The 19870-nt window shown below is 42.6% G+C and overlaps 1 protein-coding gene across 4 annotated transcripts; it reads left to right on the plus strand.

The window, feature by feature from the left end:
• Positions 1–1736: 1736 nt before the first annotated feature.
• slc2a10.S (solute carrier family 2 (facilitated glucose transporter), member 10 S homeolog) lies at positions 1737–18261 on the plus strand. 4 transcript variants are annotated; one of them, XM_018237472.2, is made up of 8 exons: positions 4970–5340; positions 8307–8384; positions 8907–8962; positions 10133–11437; positions 12376–12498; positions 13995–14130; positions 15936–16032; positions 16906–18261. In XM_018237472.2, exons 3-7 carry the CDS (start codon positions 8959–8961, stop codon positions 16018–16020), a joined length of 1653 nt encoding a protein of 550 aa, XP_018092961.1. In that variant the 5' UTR covers positions 4970–5340; positions 8307–8384; positions 8907–8958; the 3' UTR covers positions 16021–16032; positions 16906–18261.
• Positions 18262–19870: the final 1609 nt, after the last annotated feature.

Below are 19870 nucleotides of genomic sequence, written 5' to 3' on the forward strand. Positions count from 1 at the left end.
GTATTTTTTTAACTTTACAGCATGCTCCTGGGGTCAGGGTGTCTGATGTGTACTTACTTCAGGCAGCAGCGAGCAGCCAGTTACAAGGGGCAGCAAAAAGCCGCCTCTTTCTAACTTTAAGAGACAAATTTCCGAGTTTTAATCCAGAAATTTGGCTCCGCTAGTGCAGAGAGCTCTATTGCACTGCTGCCCCCCCTCCCCTGGAAATTCGCTCTTAAAGTACCAGGAGCAGCATTTTTGCTGCCCCTGATACCTATTGGGGCGCTGCCGCCTGAGGCGACAGCCTCAACTCGCCTCATTGGCGAAGCACCCCTGGTTCCACCACAAGCTTATACCTATTTCAGAACCATAAAACTATGCTTTGCTTGACAAAGAGTGGAGTGCCACTCGAAACGTTGCATGATTTTGCTGTCCTAATAAGAATAAAGACGGTTTTATTGAAAAGGGAGTGCTGTCTACTGGATGGAATTAGAACCATAAAACTATACCATTTGGCACTATCTCCATCTAATTATTGTGAGATGGGACCAGATTTCTGGGAAGAACACAAAGTAACAGGCCTAGGGCGGCAGGATTTTAAGAAAATCATGCCGCCCAGCTGCATCCAAATTGGTTCCAAAGCACTGGGGACACATAAGAGATTTGATAGCTCTTAAAGGGATTGTTCAACATTAAGTTCATGTTTAGTATGTTATAGAATGACTAATTCTAAGCAACTTTTCCACTGGTCTTCAATTTTTCTTTTTGATAGTTTTAATTATTTGCCTTTTTTTTCTGACTCTTTCCAGCTTTCAACTGGGGGTCCCCATCTTAAAACAAATGATCTGTAAGGGTGAGGGCACACTCTGCTATTTGGGGAGATTAGACCCCCAGTGACAAATCACTTCTTCTTCGGGCAACTAATCTTCCCAAACTGCCTTCCCGCCGGCTAGAATGTAAATTGTCGGCAGGATGGCACTCAGATCGCTTTGGCTTTCCGAAAAACGAAGTTTTCTCGTGAGGCAACTTTGGTTGACTTCGGAAAACGAAGCATTTCAACTGCTATCCCGCCGGCGATTTACATTCTAGCGGGCGGGAAGGCAGTTCGGAGAGATTAGTCGCCGAAGAAGAAGCTATTTCTCGCGGGGCGACTAATCTCCCCCAGTTGCCTAGTGTGCCCTGGCCCTTAGGCTACACATTTCTAGTTATTGCTACTATTCTATACAGGCCTCTCCTATTCATATTCAAGTCTCTTAATCAAATCAGCACATAGTTACCAGGATAATTCTGACCCTAGTAACCAGATTGCTGAAATTGCAAACTGTAGAGCTGCTGAATAAAAAGTTAAACAACTCAAAAGCCACAAATAGTAAGAGATGTAAACCAACTGCAAATTGTCTCCGAACATATATAAAAGTTAGTCCAAAGGAGCACAGCCCAGTTTAACAGTGTAATTTTTGTGCTAAATTATTCTATTCTCTAAAGAACATTTTTTTTGTAGCAGTCTTTGTAGCAAATTGCTTTTGATCTCATGGGTTGCTTCTCATTATTATCTGTTAGTAATTTTATAAAGCGAGTTTTACCTGATCACCCAGCCTTTTAAGCCTTTGCTAATTAACATATAAGCAGCTGTTGCCATAGTTGCAATGCCCTTGAAATCCTCTCAAATAATCTCTTTACCCCCCTACTGTTCTTTCTATTGACATTATCATGAGTTGTTTTTTCTACCTGAGAAAGGGTCCCAAGCTGCAAGTCATCCAGCTCAAATGGCTGGGCTGGTTTAACATCAAGTTTTCTTGTTTTAAAGGTCCATAGTAAAGGTCGTATTAGTCTGCCAGTTTCCAGATGAGCTGTCTCTGCTCCATGAAACCTAAGGTAAATGGGGATAATTCTGCTTGGTATATTTAAGCCATTTGTTATTTAGACAATATTTTTTTAATTGCATTTTGAATAAGTTAAAACCATTTTTTCCATGGCATGGGAGTGCTTTTTCTGGGGCTCCTCTATCGGTTTCAGCTTCCTGCCATTAGTATGACGTACAGATTTTAATTATAGTTTATATCATATTAAGTGGCATATTACAGAATCTTGTCAAACTAGAATATATATTTAAGTAAATATTGCCCTTTTATATTTTTTCTATTGAGCCCCCATTTTATGGTATTCTCTGTGCTGCCTCAGACATCACCAGACCAGAAATACTGCAGCTCTAACTGTAACAGGAAGAAGTGTGGAAGCAAAAGAAAGAACTTTGTCTGTTAATTGGCTCATGTGACCTAACATGTATGGTTTGTTTGTGTGCACCGTTAATCGTAGGATCCCAGGGGACGACCCTTATTTTGTAAAATGTCAATTTTCTATTCAGGATTACCCAATGGCACATACAGGTATGGGACCTGTTATACAGAATGCTCAGGACCTGGGGCTTTCCGGATAACAGATCTTTCCATAATTCGGATCTTCATACCTTAAATTTACTAGAAAATCCTGTAAATATTAAATAAACCCAATAGGCTGGTTTCGCTTCCAACGAGGATTAATTATATCTTAGTTGTGATCAAGTACAAGCGACTGTTTTATTATTACTAGGGATGCACCGAAACCACTATTTTGGATTCAGCCGAACCCTGGAATCGTTCACAGAATATTCGGGCAAATACCGAATCCTAATTTGCATATGCAAACTAGGGGTGAGAAGGGGAAAACATTTATTACTTCCTTGTTTTGTGACAAAAAGTCACACAGTTGCAAATATGAAAATTAGAATTCGGTTCGGCCTGGCAGAAGGATTCAGCCAAATACTGCTGAAAAAGGCTGAATCCTGCCCGAATCCCAAACCGAATCCTGGATTTGGTGCATCCCTAATTAATACAGAGAAAAAGGAAATCATTTTAAAAAAATGTTGATTATTTGGATAAAATGGGAGACAGCCTTTCTGTAATTTGGAGCTTCTTGGAAAACTGTTTCTGGATAACGGATCCCATACTTGCACTACTAAAAAATTATAATATTATGAAAATGGTTTATTAACATGAAGCAGAGTTTTACAAATGAGCTTTTTTATGCAATATATTTTTATAGAGACCTACATTGTTCAGGGTTATAGTTTTCTTTCTTTAACTGTCGTTCATTCTAAAATGCGCCAGTTCCTGTACTGGCCTTTGTAAAGAGTTGCCACCTCACCCTCAGTGCCAGACACAGCATATTCACATCCCAGATGGCTAATTAGCGATTTGCAGTTCATGATGCTGACTGTACTGGTTTCTATGCAACCGCATAGTATGCATGTACGGTTATTGCTAATTAACCTTGCGGGCTGTAGGTTTAATATATTCTCAATTCCAAACAAGTGAGGCAAGAAGATTACTGGTTAATCATGTAAATGTAACTGCTTGAAAGGGATTGCAAACCCCAAAATACCATTTTGCCTAATGAAAGAAAATATAATTCTAAGCAGCTTCCCAGTATAGATTCATGACACATTTCCACTGGTTTTAGGGCTCGAACAAACGAGCGGTTTTGCCTGCGCTTAGTTTTAAAGTATTCAGCCGCAAGGGATTGTAGGAAGGAACACAACTTATTCATATAACAGGGTCCATACTCACACAGGTGCATGCAAGCGGCAAACGCAGGTGGAACACAACATGCTGCATCCACCTGCGTCTGGTGCATACATGCGTCCAGCCTGGTTTAAAATAATTGTGTTACTGCGGTATTACCACTGAATGCAGGGGAGCGCAGGCAAAACCGCTCTTCTGAATGAGTCCTTAGGGCAGAGACACATGCTTAGATTCGGGGAGATTTAGTTGCCTGGTGATCAGTCTTCTTTGGGGCGACTAATATTCCTGAACCGCCTCCCATCGGCTAGAATCTTAATTGCTGACGGGATGGCACTCGGATCGCTTCATTTTCCGAAGTCGCCCAAAGTTTCCTCGTGAGGCAGTTGGTGAAAACAAATCACACCGATTGCCATCCTGATGGCGATTTAGATTCTAGCCGGTGGGAGGCAGTTCGTTGAGATTAGTCGCCCCGAAGAAGAGGAGATTTGTCGATGGGCGACTAATCTCCACAAATCTGAGCGTGTTTCTGCCCTTAGGGTCCCTACACTGGGCGATTCGGGAGTTTTAGTTGCCTGGCGACTAATTGCCTCGTCTTTGCAGCGACCAATCTCCCCAAACGCCTTCCCTCTGTCTTGCTCCGGCTGAAATGAAAAATCGCCTGCGCTAAAGCACATGCGACGCTTCGTATTCCGAAGTCGCCGAAGTTTCCTCGTGAGGCAAGATTGGTCCCTGCAAAGACGAGGTGATTAGTAGGGATGGGCAAATTTGACCCGCTTTGTTTCGCCAAAAAATTGCTGCCGGCGAAATGTCGCCGACGCCCATTAAAGAATTTTTTTTGACGCACGTCTTTTTATTTTGACGCACGACACCATACAAGTCTATGGATGTTTATTTTCCGCGAAACAAGGCAAAAAAATGCGCCCATCTCTAGTGATTAGTCGCCAGCCGACTAAATCTCCCCGAATCGCCCAGTGTGCCCCTCCCCTTAAAGATATTTGTAAGTGCAATTCTATTAAAAGTAGTCGCTGTCTGGCTGCTTATAGTCTCCACTTCTATAGTCTCCACTTCTGAAACAATGGAGCATAAACCAGCTAATTAACAGACTTGTGAGAACACATGCACGGCTGAGAACATCATCTTAATGAAAACTGCATAACTGCTAGTTGATTCAGAGCTAGAAACCACTGCTACATCGTTTGAAGAGCCAGAAACAGCAGTGCAGACATTGAAACACAGATGCTGTTTTTTTTTTTTTTTAAAAAAAATTACATTTACAAATTGCTTTTCAAAATGCATTTTGAGGTTTACATCCTCCTTAAAGCTTAAAAAGGGGGAAAACACGTATTTATTGCTATTTTCATGTTTAATGCAATTGAAACAGTTGCACTCTAGCTATAATGTTAGTAAAAAGTGAAATGAACTTCCAGCCCCACCCCTCTGCACTTTAACTCCTTCTTGCTTAACATCACACCCCCTGCTTTCTTTCTTGGGAAGGAAACCTGCATTCCAGCTCTTTGCCACCTCTATGTGCCTGTAAGTCATAAAGTCACTGTTGGTCCCCCCACACCCACAGACTTTGATAAAGGAAGAGAAGGAGGGAGCACAAATATTTTTCCATTTTTTCTTTATCCTCCTGCCACGTCCTCCCAACTTCCTGAGGAGTCGATCCCTCCCACAAACAGGCAGTTAGCTGTGACTGCCATGCATGGGAACTGAGATGACTGCTGGCTAATCCCAGGTCTGAAGTTCCTCAGACACTTCAGGAATGTCGGGTGCCTGAGGGTGGCGTTGGCATGGCAGGGTGAGTGTCACTTACACAGTGTGTATGTTGTATTGTGTGCCTGTGTTTGCACAGAATGGATATTAGTACTCTTATCTCAGGGACAGACTGATTCTATTACATAGTAAAGAGAATGGATTAGAGCAGCTCTATACAGACTATAAACCTATTAGAGCCAGGGCACACGCTCAAATTTCCTGAAAGCACTATATGTACCCATTTACCCTACAATTATGTTCTTTAAAACTGTTATATCTTAGTTAGTGTTGTCTAATTTGCCTTGCTGAAGCTCCTTATTTCAGTTACTCTGGTGCTTATTGAGGGTTTAAAATCCTACAAATGGTGGGTTTTACTTTCTTTTGTACCTGAATGCTCTGTTATACAGATAGCTAGAATCTCAGCCATAAAGCAGGACAGGACTGCTGCTTACAATGGGGATCAGATAGGATCTGTGCAGCCACTGGGACAGAATGTTCTGTTATACAGATAGCTAGAATCTCAGCTGCCATAAAGCAGGACAGGACTGCTGCTTACAATGGGGATCAGATAGGATCTGTGCAGCCACTGGGACAGAATGCTCTGTTATACAGATAGCTAGAATCTCAGCCATAAAGCAGGGCAGGACTGCTGCTTACAATGGGGATCAGATAGGATCTGTGCAGCCACTGGGACAGAATGTTCTGTTATACAGATAGCTAGAATCTCAGCTGCCATAAAGCAGGACAGGACTGCTGCTTACAATGGGGATCAGATAGGATCTGTGCAGCCACTGGGACAGAATGTTCTGTTATACAGATAGCTAGAATCTCAGCTGCCATAAAGCAGGACAGGACTGCTGCTTACAATGGGGATCAGATAGGATCTGTGCAGCCACTGGGACAGAATGTTCTGTTATACAGATAGCTAGAATCTCAGCTGCCATAAAGCAGGACAGGACTGCTGCTTACAATGGGGATCAGATAGGATCTGTGCAGCCACTGGGACAGAATGTTCTGTTATACAGATAGCTAGAATCTCAGCTGCCATAAAGCAGGACAGGACTGCTGCTGACAACGATCATCAGTATCATCACTGTGACAGAATGTTCTGTTATAAAAATGTCTCCAAAATATCTGAGAGCGTGACTTCAGCAAAAGGGTGTTAACTGAGACACCCACTTGTAAATACAGATATCCAGTGATTGTCTGGTGCCGTGGGAGGTGCTGATGTCTTTGCAGTGTGGCTGGAACTTTTCCATATCTCTTGTGAGTGTATACAGATAGTGTTGCACTGCTGGTTCTACTAGAAACGTAAATTAGAATCTGCTCCGCGAAGAAATTCTAGGCAGAGAACCGACAATAAAACTGTACTGATGTGGCAATGCAGCCAGAGGGAGATGGAAACAAAAAAATACACCTGCCCTTCCCAGATTCTGGTGCCTGAAGTGCTGCTATAGTTGGTGTTTTCAGCAGCGTGCAAATGTTTGGCTTGTTCTTGCACTCTTTTCACACTTTACAGCTGCTGCATTTGTCCTGAGTTTTCTGCACGTCCAGGTAAACTTTTCTTTGGATTGCTGCATTGCTCCTTCTTATTCATCATGCATATACAGGTATAAGATCTGTTATCTGGAAACCCGTTATCCAGAAAACTCCAAATTACGGAAACGCCAAAAACTCCATTTGAATAAGTAATTCAATTTTTTTTAAAAATATTTCCCTTTTTCTCTGTTATAATAAAACAGTACAGGTATGGGACCTGTTAACCAGAATGATTTTGACCTGGGTTTTTCCGGATAATGGATCTTTCCATAATTTGGATCTTCGTACCTTAAGTCTACTAGAAAATCATGTAAACATTAAATAAACCCAAAAGGCTGGTTTTGCTTCTAATCAGGATTAATTATATCTTAGTTGGGATCAAGTACAAGCTACTGTTTTATTATCACAGAGAAAAATTCGGCTGAACCCCCGAATCCTTGGCGAAAGATTCGGCCGAATACCGAACCAAATCCATATTGCATATGCAAATTAGTTGTGGGAAAGGGAAACATTTTTTACTTCCTTCTTTGGTTACAAAAAGTCACGTGATTTTCCTCCCTGCCCCTAATTTGCGCATGCAGATTCGGATTCGGTATGGCTGGGCAGAAGGATTCGCCCGAATCCTGCTGAAAAAGGCCGAATCCTGGATTCGGTGCATCCCTACATAAAATGGAGTCTATGAGAGATGGCCTTCCCATAATTCGGAGCTTTCTGGATAACCAATCCCATACCTGTACCTTGTACTTCATCCCAACTAAGAAATACTGTAATTGCTTATTAAAGCAATCCTGATGAGTTTATTTAATTTTCAAATGTTTTGTTTTTTTTGTTAGATGTAAAATATTGTGATCCCCATTATGGAAAGATCCCTATCTGGGAAACCAAAAGTCCCAAGCATTCTGGATAACAGGTCCCATACCTGTATATTGGTGAGCACACTACAAGGCATACTGTGTGCTTCTGCACATACACACAATCAGCCCCGGAGGACGGAGCCAGTTGAATTGCAAAGCTGAATGTTCAAAATCAGATTTCCATTGTTTGTATTAGGGCAGAGACACGCTCAGATTCGGGGGGAATTTAGTTGGCCGTCGATAAATCGCCTCTTCTTCGGGCGACTAATCTCCCCGAATTGCCTCCCGCCGGCAGGATGGAACTCGGAGCGCTTCGTTTTACGAAGTTGCCCAAAGTTTCCTCGTGAGGCAACTTCGGGCTTAATTGCCCCGAAGAAGAGATTTGGGCGACTAATTTCCCCGAATCTGAGCGTGTGTCTGCTTTTATTTGTCGCTGTCACAAGACATGCCCCTGCCAATAATATCCATATATTTTGCAATATTTGCATCAGCAAATCCTTAGTCTGCAGATGGGGAGATTTTAATTCGATTTTAATTGGAACATTATGGATTATTATGAGTAGTTGGAGGATTTTCACAATTTGTGGTTTGTCTAATGAACGGTTTCTGTTTTCAGGCTGGAACACCAATGGCAAACCGGGAGACACCGACAAGCTGGCTGTGATGCAATCCAGAGGATGGAGGATTCTGATTGGTGAGAGCCCTCAGTGATCTATCCCTTCATCTTGTAGCAGTGATGTCACTGATACCAGCTGTGCCCAAATTTTTAAATATTAATTGCTGAAAGTATCATTATTTTACTTTCATTCTGACCATTCTGTTTATTGCTCAGCAGTGTTGCATAAGTCTCCATTATTATGAAGACTGGCCACAATTTTGTGTATTACAGCCCATAGCCCTCCTATTATGTTTTAATTCCCTAAGGAATTATCCATAGACAGCTGCAAAGTGACAGCTTGTTTCTACCCTGTGTAGATGCCATAAGTCCCCTAATATGTTGATCTGTGCCTGACGAATATACAGAAATATTAAATATTTGCTACTCCATTTTATCTCCATTCCTCTCCCAAAGAGCTTCCATGGTGGCCTGAGTCAAATTTCCTTCCAATATAAAAACCCGTTTGGATGTTAATTGATAGTATTTCAGGGTAAAATAATGAAATTCAGACAGTTAATTCTCATACCAATAACTAAACAGTCTCCTGTTTATTTTCAGATGAATCCCTTGGCATGATGAAATAATCTCTTTGATTAACAGAAGAACCAAAATGGGTATGTTTCATTTTTCACTTTAAAGGGGAACTCCAGTCATGTAAAGAAAAAAATGGAATTTTGCATAATGAAAGAAAATGTAATTCCAGGCAGCTTTCCAACACGCATTTAAGATTTTCCAATGGTTTTGAAATGTTAATGATATTAGTATACATCCCTTTCTGTTCTCCACCGTTCTGGTTCTGACCCAATGAAACAATGATTCCAGAACTTCTCCAGCCAAGACTCTGGTTCCCATAGTGTCTTGTCTAAGTTATGTGATTAAAGGGACACCCAGGAGGCCACTGAAATGTATCGTTTCCTTGTATGGCCTTCACCCAAGTGGTAAACTGATCCAATTTCTTGGCCCTCAAGCCAGGTCCGGACTGGGAGTCAAAATAGGTCCTGGCATTCCAAGTACACAGAGGCCCAAATAGTCCTAGACCAGCCCACTGAATAGTGACCATCTATGGGACCTTACAGAAGCCACTCTGGCATTTGCCAGAACCCATAGATTGCCAGTCCGGGCCTGCCACAAGCCAATGGTCACATCACAAGGGCAGGTCTATATAGGCATTTGGTCTGGAGACCACTTCAATGCCTATATTGTCTGCAATCCATGGGATTGGTGTTATTTTCTAGCCTTCTCCATACATGATCACCATTAGATATTACTCAGTGTCAGGGTTCGAAGGCTCAGGTTGAAATTACAGACCAAGGAGGAAGCAGTTGGCACCAAACACAAGGTTAAAGAGAATAACAAAGTCAAGACCAGGCAAAAGGGTCAGTTCAGGCAGCAAGGGTTCTATAGACGACGATATCACAGGCCAAAGTCAGGATCAGAATTAGTAGAATTATCAATAAAACGCACCCAGGGACACACAAAGTAGAACCTATTGTTGGGCAATGTCTGTAGGCTTCTGGAGTCCTTTTTAAAGGCAGATTTTTGCACAAAAACCTGCATGACGACGACATTGTGCGGTGACACTGCACATTTTGACGCGGCGCCCGTTTTGACGCACCGGCGATCGCTCCTTACACTCAGGCAGACAATCATTTTGAACCTGTTTTCCTAGAATATCATCCTAGAACACACAAACCACTAAACAATTATTTAGAACAATACATGAGTCTTTCAGTCTCAATACAAGATGACAGATCAGTAACTTGTTTTTTTTTAAAAATTTTCAGGTCTCAGGTCGACTACCCTCGTTTTAGCAGCAACCAGCTCCTTGCTGGGCGGGCTTATATTCGGATATGAGCTGGGTATCATTTCTGGGGCCTTGCTTATGCTGAAGACTGTGTTCCAACTGACTTGTTTTGAGCAGGAGGCGCTTGTTAGTGCTGTTTTGTTTGGGGCTCTGCTGGCCTCTCTTATTGGTGGCTTTATCATTGACCGCTCAGGACGTCGGACCTCCATAATGGGCAGCAATCTTGTGGTGTTGGCTGGCAGCATCATTCTCATAGCAACTTCATCTTTTTGGTGGTTGGTAGTTGGACGGGTCACTGTTGGATTCGCCATATCTATCTCCTCTATGGCATGTTGCATTTACGTCTCTGAAATTGTCCGCCCCCACCAGCGTGGCACGCTCGTGTCTCTGTATGAAACAGGCATCACCGTTGGCATCTTGATTTCCTACGCCATGAACTATTTCCTGTCGGCTGTTAACGACGGCTGGAAATATATGTTTGGGTTGGCCATCATCCCTGCTGCTTTTCAGTTCATCGTCATTCTCTTCCTTCCTTCCAAACCCCATACATTAAACTTTTGGGAGCAAGATTCAGACAACGGCTTCATTGAACTGGAGGAAGCCGGAGAATCAGGCGAGTTCAAACCCGACACGTATGACAAACAGTACACGTTTCTTGACCTCTTTCGCTCTAAGGACAATATGAGAACAAGGACACTCCTTGGCCTTGGGTTGGTGCTTTTCCAACAGTTTACAGGCCAACCCAATGTACTTTACTATGCGTCAACGATATTTCGCTCAGTGGGCTTCCAAAGCAACTCTTCGGCCGTCTTGGCATCCGTTGGGCTTGGGGTGGTGAAAGTCGCTTCAACATTAATTGCTATATGTTTTGCAGACAAAGCTGGGCGGAGAATTTTACTTTTAGCTGGCTGCATCGTGATGACTATCGCCATTTCTGGAATTGGGATTGTTAGCTTCACGGTCAAATTGGACTCCCACAGGGACTGTGGATCTATAAGAAGCAAGAATACGTCCTATGGAGATTCCAATGCTTCTCAATTGCTTGGGATTATTCACGCTGGGACCCCAACCATAAATACAATGGATAATTCAGCCCACCAGCTGGCCATGGTGATTCAATCCCCATCCTTATCAAACAGTGCCGGTAGCAAGCACACAGCTTCAATGTTCCCGAATTCCACAGTGCCCCCTGCTGGCCCAGATTCTAATTATGCCATTTTGAACTGGATAACTTTGTTGAGCATGATGGCGTTTGTTAGTGCTTTTTCCATTGGATTTGGTCCAAGTAAGTATAAATCACATGAGTAAATGGGGCATTGTATCAGCACTGATGTTAAATATAACTCTGAGATTTTGTGTTCACTGTGTGGGTGTCACTACAATGTTTCTGACCTCATCAAGATGCAGGGATCTCAAAGATCTCCTTAATTTTTCTTTAATGATGTTCCCACTTGACTGGTCAACATAAAACAGACCACTAGGGCATCTGAGGCAATAGATAACCCCCAAATTATGGTTGGGTGAATGTACTGCCCCCAGTTATCCCCATGCATGTTCCTTCCCTGGGCAGTGTATTGCCCACAGTTCTACAACGACTGTACAAAAAGAGCAATGTATTACCCACTGGGTCTGATCCCAAAATTTCCCAGTGGCACAGGATAATTCGGAGTATTTTGGCTGATTGTTTATTAACGTGGACACGAACACCATACATTACCTTTTATTACCAACTTCCTGGGTTTAGTGTTGGGCAACATAAAGTTCCTGGAAACCCTGGGAGCATCCTGGAACCTTTACACCCCTGAACTTTTACCTTTGTGAACAGAACAGCGAGTGCAATTTTGTGCTTGTATTTATAAAAGAGCCACGTGGACTCAGATGTAACCCTTTGATACTTGCCAACCATCATGGCACTGTATATTCTGTGATCTGCAGCAGGCAAGGGGTTAAGTGAGCTTGTCCAAAGCTTCAGTTTACCATATCAATATCTAATAGCCTTAAGATATAAATCTGTGCCGTGTAAGCACCAATGATCCAGACCAGGAAAGGATAGCTCTGATCCAAGGAACTTGAACAACAGTAAAGTTGGCAAATAATTTGGCCAAAGAGGAACAGTGTAATTGTAGCATTCATTGCCCTGTGCTGGGGATGTTGGGCGGGGAATCCAATACAATAGAACTGTACATGAATTATTGTTATATGTAACTTTGTTTTTGTGCCCAGTGACCTGGTTAGTGCTGAGTGAAATCTATCCAGCGGACATCAGAGGGAGAGCATTTGCTTTCTGCAACAGCTTCAACTGGGCTGCCAACTTGCTCATTACTCTTACCTTCTTGGAAGTTATTGGTAAATATGTTCCCTTCCCTAAGTGCTAAGCTGTAAAGAACCACAGTTCCCAGCATCCTTCGCAGCATTCAGAGGGGGACTGTAGTTTAGAAACTATTCATGCTAGGATCTAAGCAAGGAGAACTACATGGGCATGTATGGTTTTAAAGGGGAAGTAAAGTGTAAAATAGAATAAGGCTAGAAATGCTGTATTTTGTATACTAAACATAAACATGAACTTACTGCACCACAAGTCTAATCAAACAAATTATTTATGCTTTCAAAGTTGGCCACAGGGGGTCACCATCTTGTAACTTTGTTATACATCTTTGCAAGACCAAGACTGTGCACATGCTCAGTGGGGTCTGGGCTGCTTAGGGATCGTCATAAATGATCAAAACAGCACAAGTCAAATAATATCTGCCAGAAGCCGATACAACAAGACTGATTAATAATCAGAATATACAGACTGCACTGGGTCCTGTGTTGTCATGTAATCTAATGTGGATTTTATAGTTTTTGTATTGTTTAATACAAACTTTCTCCAACTCTGCAGAACCAGTGGCTGCAGCAAAATAATCCTCCAAATAGAATCCCAGTTTATCTGTTTAAATCTGGCTCCATGATCTTTGTCCCTGCAGCTGGAGTTGGAAACAGTAAAGGGGATGTAAAGGCAAAAATAAAATCCAATACAAATCTCTACACAGTCGCCAATTGCTCTACAGGGAAACAAACAAAGCTGCTTGAGTTCTGCATGGCTGGGAAGTAAGGGGGGCTCCCCCTGCTGTACATAAGTATGATTGTTTCCCTGCAGAGCAGTTAGGGACCGTCTGACAATTCCTATCCACAGCAGGAAATGAAGGGAGAATTTCACTGCATACAGTCAGGTTTCTTATAAAAACAGTGCATATTTTTTAATTAAAGTATATTGGAGATAGGTTTCTTTTTCATTAAAGAAAGTAAAAATTGGATTTAATTTTTTTGCCTTTACATGCCATTTACGTGGTAAATGAGGAATCAATCTTGAGTAGGGGGGTCCAACCTGCACAGTCCTACCACCAACACCACCACCATCACCATCAGTACTACGAAGTAGACTCATGATTTGCTAAGGAATGCCATATTCTTAAGCAAGTCCCGTTGTCTCCCAGTTACCCACACACTATATACTGATTTGGCTGTTTAGGGCAGCAAATAAAAGCAAATGGTAGGTTGCTGAACTGGTGCAGTTTGGTGCATGTTACCAAATAAATTTTAATTTTATACATGCATGGCACTGATGCCGCCAATAAGGAATTGTTTTACTGTGTAGTTTGCCAGCAAATATGTCTTTTTCCAGGACATATGGGAAGAGCTGAGTAGATATCACTGCAAGGAACCTTAAACACACAGTAAACCTGCTTAGCTTATATTGGGCATCAAGTATTTGCCAGCTGGTTTTCTGATTGTTTATACTGTCTGTGCGACTGACATTGACTGAGTCAGGACCAGTCTGATTACTCTTTGTCGACCTACAGGTTCTATAGGTCTGGGCTGGACTTTTTTGCTGTACGGTGGGGTGGGCCTCCTGGCCATTACCTTCATCTACTTCTTCATTCCTGAAACCAAAGGACAGTCCCTGGAAGAAATCGATCAACAGTTGTCAGCGAAAAGGTATGGATATTAGTTACCTGCTCTTATACTAACCCATCGTCTATCATTCCATTCTATAATAATAACAACAATAATTACATTGGAGAACATTACTGGTGGGCAGTTGGTCAACACTTGAGGTCAGTGGGTGAAGTAGTCCAGCCATCTACATACAGTACCTCCAACTTAGGTAGATGCTTCTCTCTGGCCCAAGCTACATCATATATGATCAGGTATCTTAACCTCTTCTAATCAAGGACAACCCTATCTGCAGTGTGGCTATTGCTGGGATACTGGAGTGGGCTTCCTAAAGCTTTGGGCTCACCACTCTCGAGGGTCCTTATTGTATTTTGGAATGGACTGAGCAGAAAGGGTTGGCTGAAGCCAGTCTCTTGCAGCTGGACCATATAAGGTTTTATGGCTGCACCACTGGGATTACTACTAGTTGTTAGAATAGCTGCTGAATTTGAATAGGTGCTTTAGAGACAGTCCTGCAACATGTTTATGCATTTTATGTATAGAAGACCCGCAGTTCAGGTCAGGTTTGGGTGGCTGCTATAGGTAGTTAGGTGGAGTGAATAGGGCAGATCATTCCCTTCTGTTATATAATGCCAGTATCTCCCTTTCTTAGTTTCTTTTCCCTTCATAATGCCCTAAATACCCCATATATATTATTCTTGCAATAAAAAGGTTTGTTGACCAGGTGTGGTATTTAGTTAGAAGTGTGCAAATGTACAGGCTGGTGTGGGTTCGGAGATGGGAAATGCAAATGTTTAGCTTTAGTGACAAAGGATTTCTTCAAACATTGCAGTCTTTTAGCCCAGTCCACTGCTTAAATTACTAACTACCTGCCCCTCCCCCTGTAAGCTTTCATCAGTGTACTAGCCCCACCCACTGCTTGCATAACAGACTTCCTGCTCCTCCCCCTGTAAGCTTCCATCTGACTGTACTTGCCCCACCCAGTGCATGCATTACAGACATCCTGTCCCCCCTAAGCTTCTATCTGCGTGTATTAGCCCCACCCTGTGCTTGCATTATAGACTTCCTGTTCCTCCCCTGTAAGCTTCCATCAGAGTGTACCAGCACCACCCTGTGCTTGCATTACAGCCTTCTTTTCCCTCCCCCTGTAAGCTTCTATCAGTGTTATAACCCCACCCTGTGCTTGCATTACAGACTTCATGTCTCCCCCTGTAAGCTTCCATCAGAGTATACTAGCACCACCCTGTGCTTCCATTACAGACTTCTTGTTCCTCCCACTGTTAAGCTTCCATCAGAGTGTACCAACCCTACCCTGTGCTTTCATTACAGACTTCCTGTCTCTCCCCCTGTAAGCTTCCATCAGAGTGTACTAGCCCCACCCAGTGCTTGCATTACATACTTCCTGTCCCTCCCCCGTGAGCTTCCATCAGAGTGTACCAACCCCACCCTGTGCTTGCATTACAGACTTCCTGTCCCTCCCCCGTGAGCTTCCATCAGAGTGTACCAGCCCCACCCAGTGCTTGCATTACAGACTTCCTGTCCCTCCCCCTGTAAGCTTCCATCAGAATGTACTAACACCACCCTGTGCTTGCATTACAGACTTCCTGTCTCTCCCCCTGTAAGCTTCCATCAGAGTGTACTAGCCCCACCCTCTACTTGCATTACACACTTCCTGTATCTCCCCCTGTAAGCTTCCATCAGAGTGTACTAACCCCATTCTGTGCTTGCATTACAGTCTCCCTGTCCTTCCCCCTTGAAGAATTTGGTATAATGTCTATAAAGTTTTAATAAGGCTGGGGGAAACCATGTTTCTTACGCTCATGGCTTCCTGCTGTTTTTCACTATAGTCGCTTAAAGCCAGCTAACCAGGAAGTGAGTGGCGCAATGGAGAAGCGTTTCCCCCAGGCCTCAGGAAAACAGCACATGCAATAACATGTTATCAAGGTATGGGGTGGCTCGATGCCATGTTAACAATTCACATTTCCTTTTTGAACTGATGGAACTGTGTGCTCACCACATTTTATTTACAATCGTCACCCATTTTCCATTGTTCTTGGTCTGTGGTGGTGGTGTAACTATTCGCCGAACCACATATGCTTATCCCATGGAAAATATTTGCGGTAGAGACATGGTTTGGCAGACTCTGTCTACAATCCACACAAAGCCTTTGTATCTTGCCTTCTGAAGCCTGGCTTTTATTATTGTGGGTGGCTCTGTTTGGCAATAGGCATATTTTTGTTTTCTTATCTGCCTATGTCATCAAAAGCCCATTCTAAATATTCAGTGGTTTATATTAGGGTGACTGGTTGCAATGGTATTCATCAACACTGTTGTTATTTGCATTGGGCTTGTAAATAATAACAGATAAATAAGCTGTTTGCTTTGATTGGTCAAGTATGAGAATATCCTATGGTCTTTTCCTGCTAGGGGGATACTAACCCTACTTCATCTCCTTGGTAGAGCACAGGTCAAGGCTTACTTACACCCTGTGGTGTACTTTAACAGAAATCTAAACTGTCTATCTTATCCTTATTCACGGGATCTCTGTATCTCAAATTCATGAAGGCTTGGTTTGCTTAGGGTTTGGTTTGGCCATCCACCACCTACTTGAGTGGAGTCCAGGAAGAGTGAACAAGCCACGTGCTCCCTCTCAACATATGAACAGGAACTGGTCACACGGGCCCTGGGCCAAATCATAAGCTCCAACCTCCTATATTGTTTTTATACTAAAACAAGGGCATGTATATAGAATGGTGTTGACCATGACAAGGCCTTGGTGTTTTCAATCTAACGCGTGAATTACTTTGTCTTTTGAAGGATATCAAAGAGAAGAGAAACATCTAAAGGCGTTCGAAAGAGACCATCCACTGGCCCTCCATACCAAAGAGTAGGAAAATCAAACTGGACTTAAACGATTCTGGTGGATTTGGAAAGTCAACAATTATAGGTCAAGTGAAGTAATTGATCCACAAGAAGAGTGGACAATGTGGGATACTAAAGGGAATCTGGTCAATTGTTTGTCCAAAGACTTTCTTGGCTTGTTTTTAATGTAGAATCAATGTTTTTTTACGGTTTTCTTAGAACTTTTCATGAACAGACATCTTTAGGTCTTCCTATGAGTCTGTCTTAACTGCCTTGATAGTCTAGTCACCTGATGCCTTGGAAATAAGCAATAAAGGGACAAAAGAGTGACGAGTTTGGAATAGGCTTTAGAGAATAGAGAAAAAAGCCCATATTAAACCTGAGATTCTCTTATTGGCACTTCTCTCAGCCTTTAGCCTTGTGCTTGTTAAATGAACAATAAACCTCTCATAACAGAGCTTTTGCACCAAAATTGGACTTCAGATCCAAGCACGTAACAACATACTATTAAGGGTAAAGCTTTTAGGGAACTTTTAAGGAGAGCAGGGGCTGGGGGAGGTGAAAGCAGTGAGCAAAGGAGGCTTAGGGGCACAAGCAGCTAGTCTAGGGACGCCCTACTATCATAGATGCTCAGGAATGCAGGAAATTTAATGTGATATATGAGGGTTGTAACTTGAAAGATAAAGGGGCTGTGGGAAAATCAAGATTAATGTGGAGTTTAACTTTCCCTTTAAAAGAGCACATGTTTACAAGATATTTGACTGTCACAGTGAGAATCTGAAACATCAAGTGGTCCAGTTTGTAGATTTTTTTTGTTTTGTTTGGTTGGAATTATAAGGGACTTGAGGGGGTAATGTCATAAGATGCAAAGTTTACGCTCGGTCTAGTAACTGGTAGCAACCAATCGTATGCTGGCTTTCATATGCTACCTGCTGCATGGTTGCTATGGGCTACAACTGACTGGTGCAAATACTGCCCCTTATGTTGCATAATCATATTTCAGTGTTAGAATAATGTAAGGCATAAGAAGATTTTCTTTACTTTTTATTACCGTATTACTATTATTATTTGACAGTTTGTTTTTAAGAGGGAACTGCTCTTGATTGGTTATATATTTGCTATCGGCACAGGCCGTGCCATTATTTAATTTAATTTATTTCTGCCACTATATAACACGATGATGATGATGGCGATATTATGTCAAAATAGAGGATTCCTATTAAAGTGCCATAGCGTTTGTACCTACAATTTAGCTTTTTTTTTTTATTTTAATTAAAAATAAACCCAATATTGCTCCCTTTTCATCTCCAATGGGCATCTTAATTGTGTTATTACCTGGATTTCTGGCTCGGAATAAGTAGGTTGTCGTTCTGCTATTAAACCAGCAGTTCTTGATAGTAGTAGCGTAGTAGACCATATGGGGCATAATGGAGTTATTTCCATGTCTCCTCCCGTAGGATGTGAGGAAGGGAAAGGGGGTGGGGTGGATCTAGTAGAGCTAGAAGGATGGATGAAGGTGAAGCTGAGGGTAGATTGTGGAGGCTGGATGGAGGAGAGGACTAAGGTTAGATGGAGAAGAGAACTAAGGGAGTATGGAGGAGAAGTCTGTGGGCGTGTGGTAGTGGGGCTAAGGGAGGATAAAAAAGGGGGCTGAGGGCATATTGTCTTGCGTTGAGAAAGGATGGAAATGGGACTTTGTAGAAGGATGGAGGAAGGAACTAAGGGCAGAATGAGGAGTGCTGTAGAAGGAATGAGATCTGATGACACTTTGTGGAGGGCCGGATGAAGAAATGGGCTTAGGGTGGATTGTGGAGGGCTAATAGAGGAGATGGTTAAGGGCAGAACTTGCTGGGTTGAGGGAAGAGTGAGGAGGTGTGGTTCATGGAGAGACATAGGCTAAGGCTTAGAGAACTAGGGGAGCATGAAGGAGCTGGCTAAGGGAGGATGAAGAAGCTGGTTAAGGGAGGGTGAAGAAGGTGGCTGAGAGTGGATTGTGTTGGGTTGAGGAAGTATGGGGCTGGGTGAAGGGAGCTGAAGTGGATTGTGGAGGGCTGAGGGCAGCTTGGGGAGTGCTTTAGAAGGATGAATGAGAAAGCTAAGGGCAGGGCTAAGGGAGAATAGAGACGAGGGCGGGAAGACGAGGGAGGTAAGAGGAGAAAAAAATGGAAGAAATTGGTAATAATGGCTAATTATTTGGACTAACATGTCCTGGTGCATCATTCTACTCAGCAGCTTTCTTTCCAGTCTGTCCCATGGGTTATTGCAATATCACTTTGTACATACACATGGGTGTAGCAGAGGGTAGAGATGAAACACTAGGGTTCCCTTTTTGGTTTGCCTATAGGTCAGCCACAGTCATGAACAATGTTCTCTCTAAGCTGTCCGCAAACAAATTTTGAGACCGGCGCACACAACAAACGGTGTTGGTGCGCACAAAGAATTCTGCGTGAAAACACAACATTTTGCATTTATTCTCACTTGCGCACACGGTTTTGTAAAATTTTGCAAACAAGTCGAAAATGTGCGCACAAAAGATTTATTTTGGCACACACAGCCTAGAAGGAATTAGAGGGGACATTGGTCATGAATGAAACCTCTGCAAGTGTTTTGTAGGAGAGGCAAAAAGAGAGCAGCACAACAGGTGAGTGTTGAATATTACACAACCGTATATTAGCGCCTGGATAATGCACCACTGCTACTATTGTCTCTTTGCACCTACCAATATGAGACATATATGGAACTTTACATGAACTTTATTCTTTGGAAAAAAAGTCGAGAAATGCTCAGCATGGTCACTAGATGGCAGACACTGCACTCATTTGAAATACTATTTTTTTTGTGTGTGGCTGCATGTATTGCGCCTACATGTTATTGCACTTCCTTCCCTGGAGTTTAAACAATTTTCTCTTACTTCTCCCCT

This window comes from Xenopus laevis, chromosome 9_10S (genome assembly GCF_017654675.1).
Source record: "Xenopus laevis strain J_2021 chromosome 9_10S, Xenopus_laevis_v10.1, whole genome shotgun sequence".
NCBI classification, from domain to species: domain Eukaryota; kingdom Metazoa; phylum Chordata; class Amphibia; order Anura; family Pipidae; genus Xenopus; species Xenopus laevis.

Excerpts from the sequence above, each read along its gene's own strand:
- slc2a10.S (XM_018237470.2), top strand. Across the intron at positions 12,499-13,994 it reads TACCTTCTTGGAAGTTATTG|GTTCTATAGGTCTGGGCTGG; the intron begins GTAAATATGTTC and ends GTCGACCTACAG. Across the intron at positions 14,131-16,905 it reads CAACAGTTGTCAGCGAAAAG|GATATCAAAGAGAAGAGAAA; the intron begins GTATGGATATTA and ends TGTCTTTTGAAG.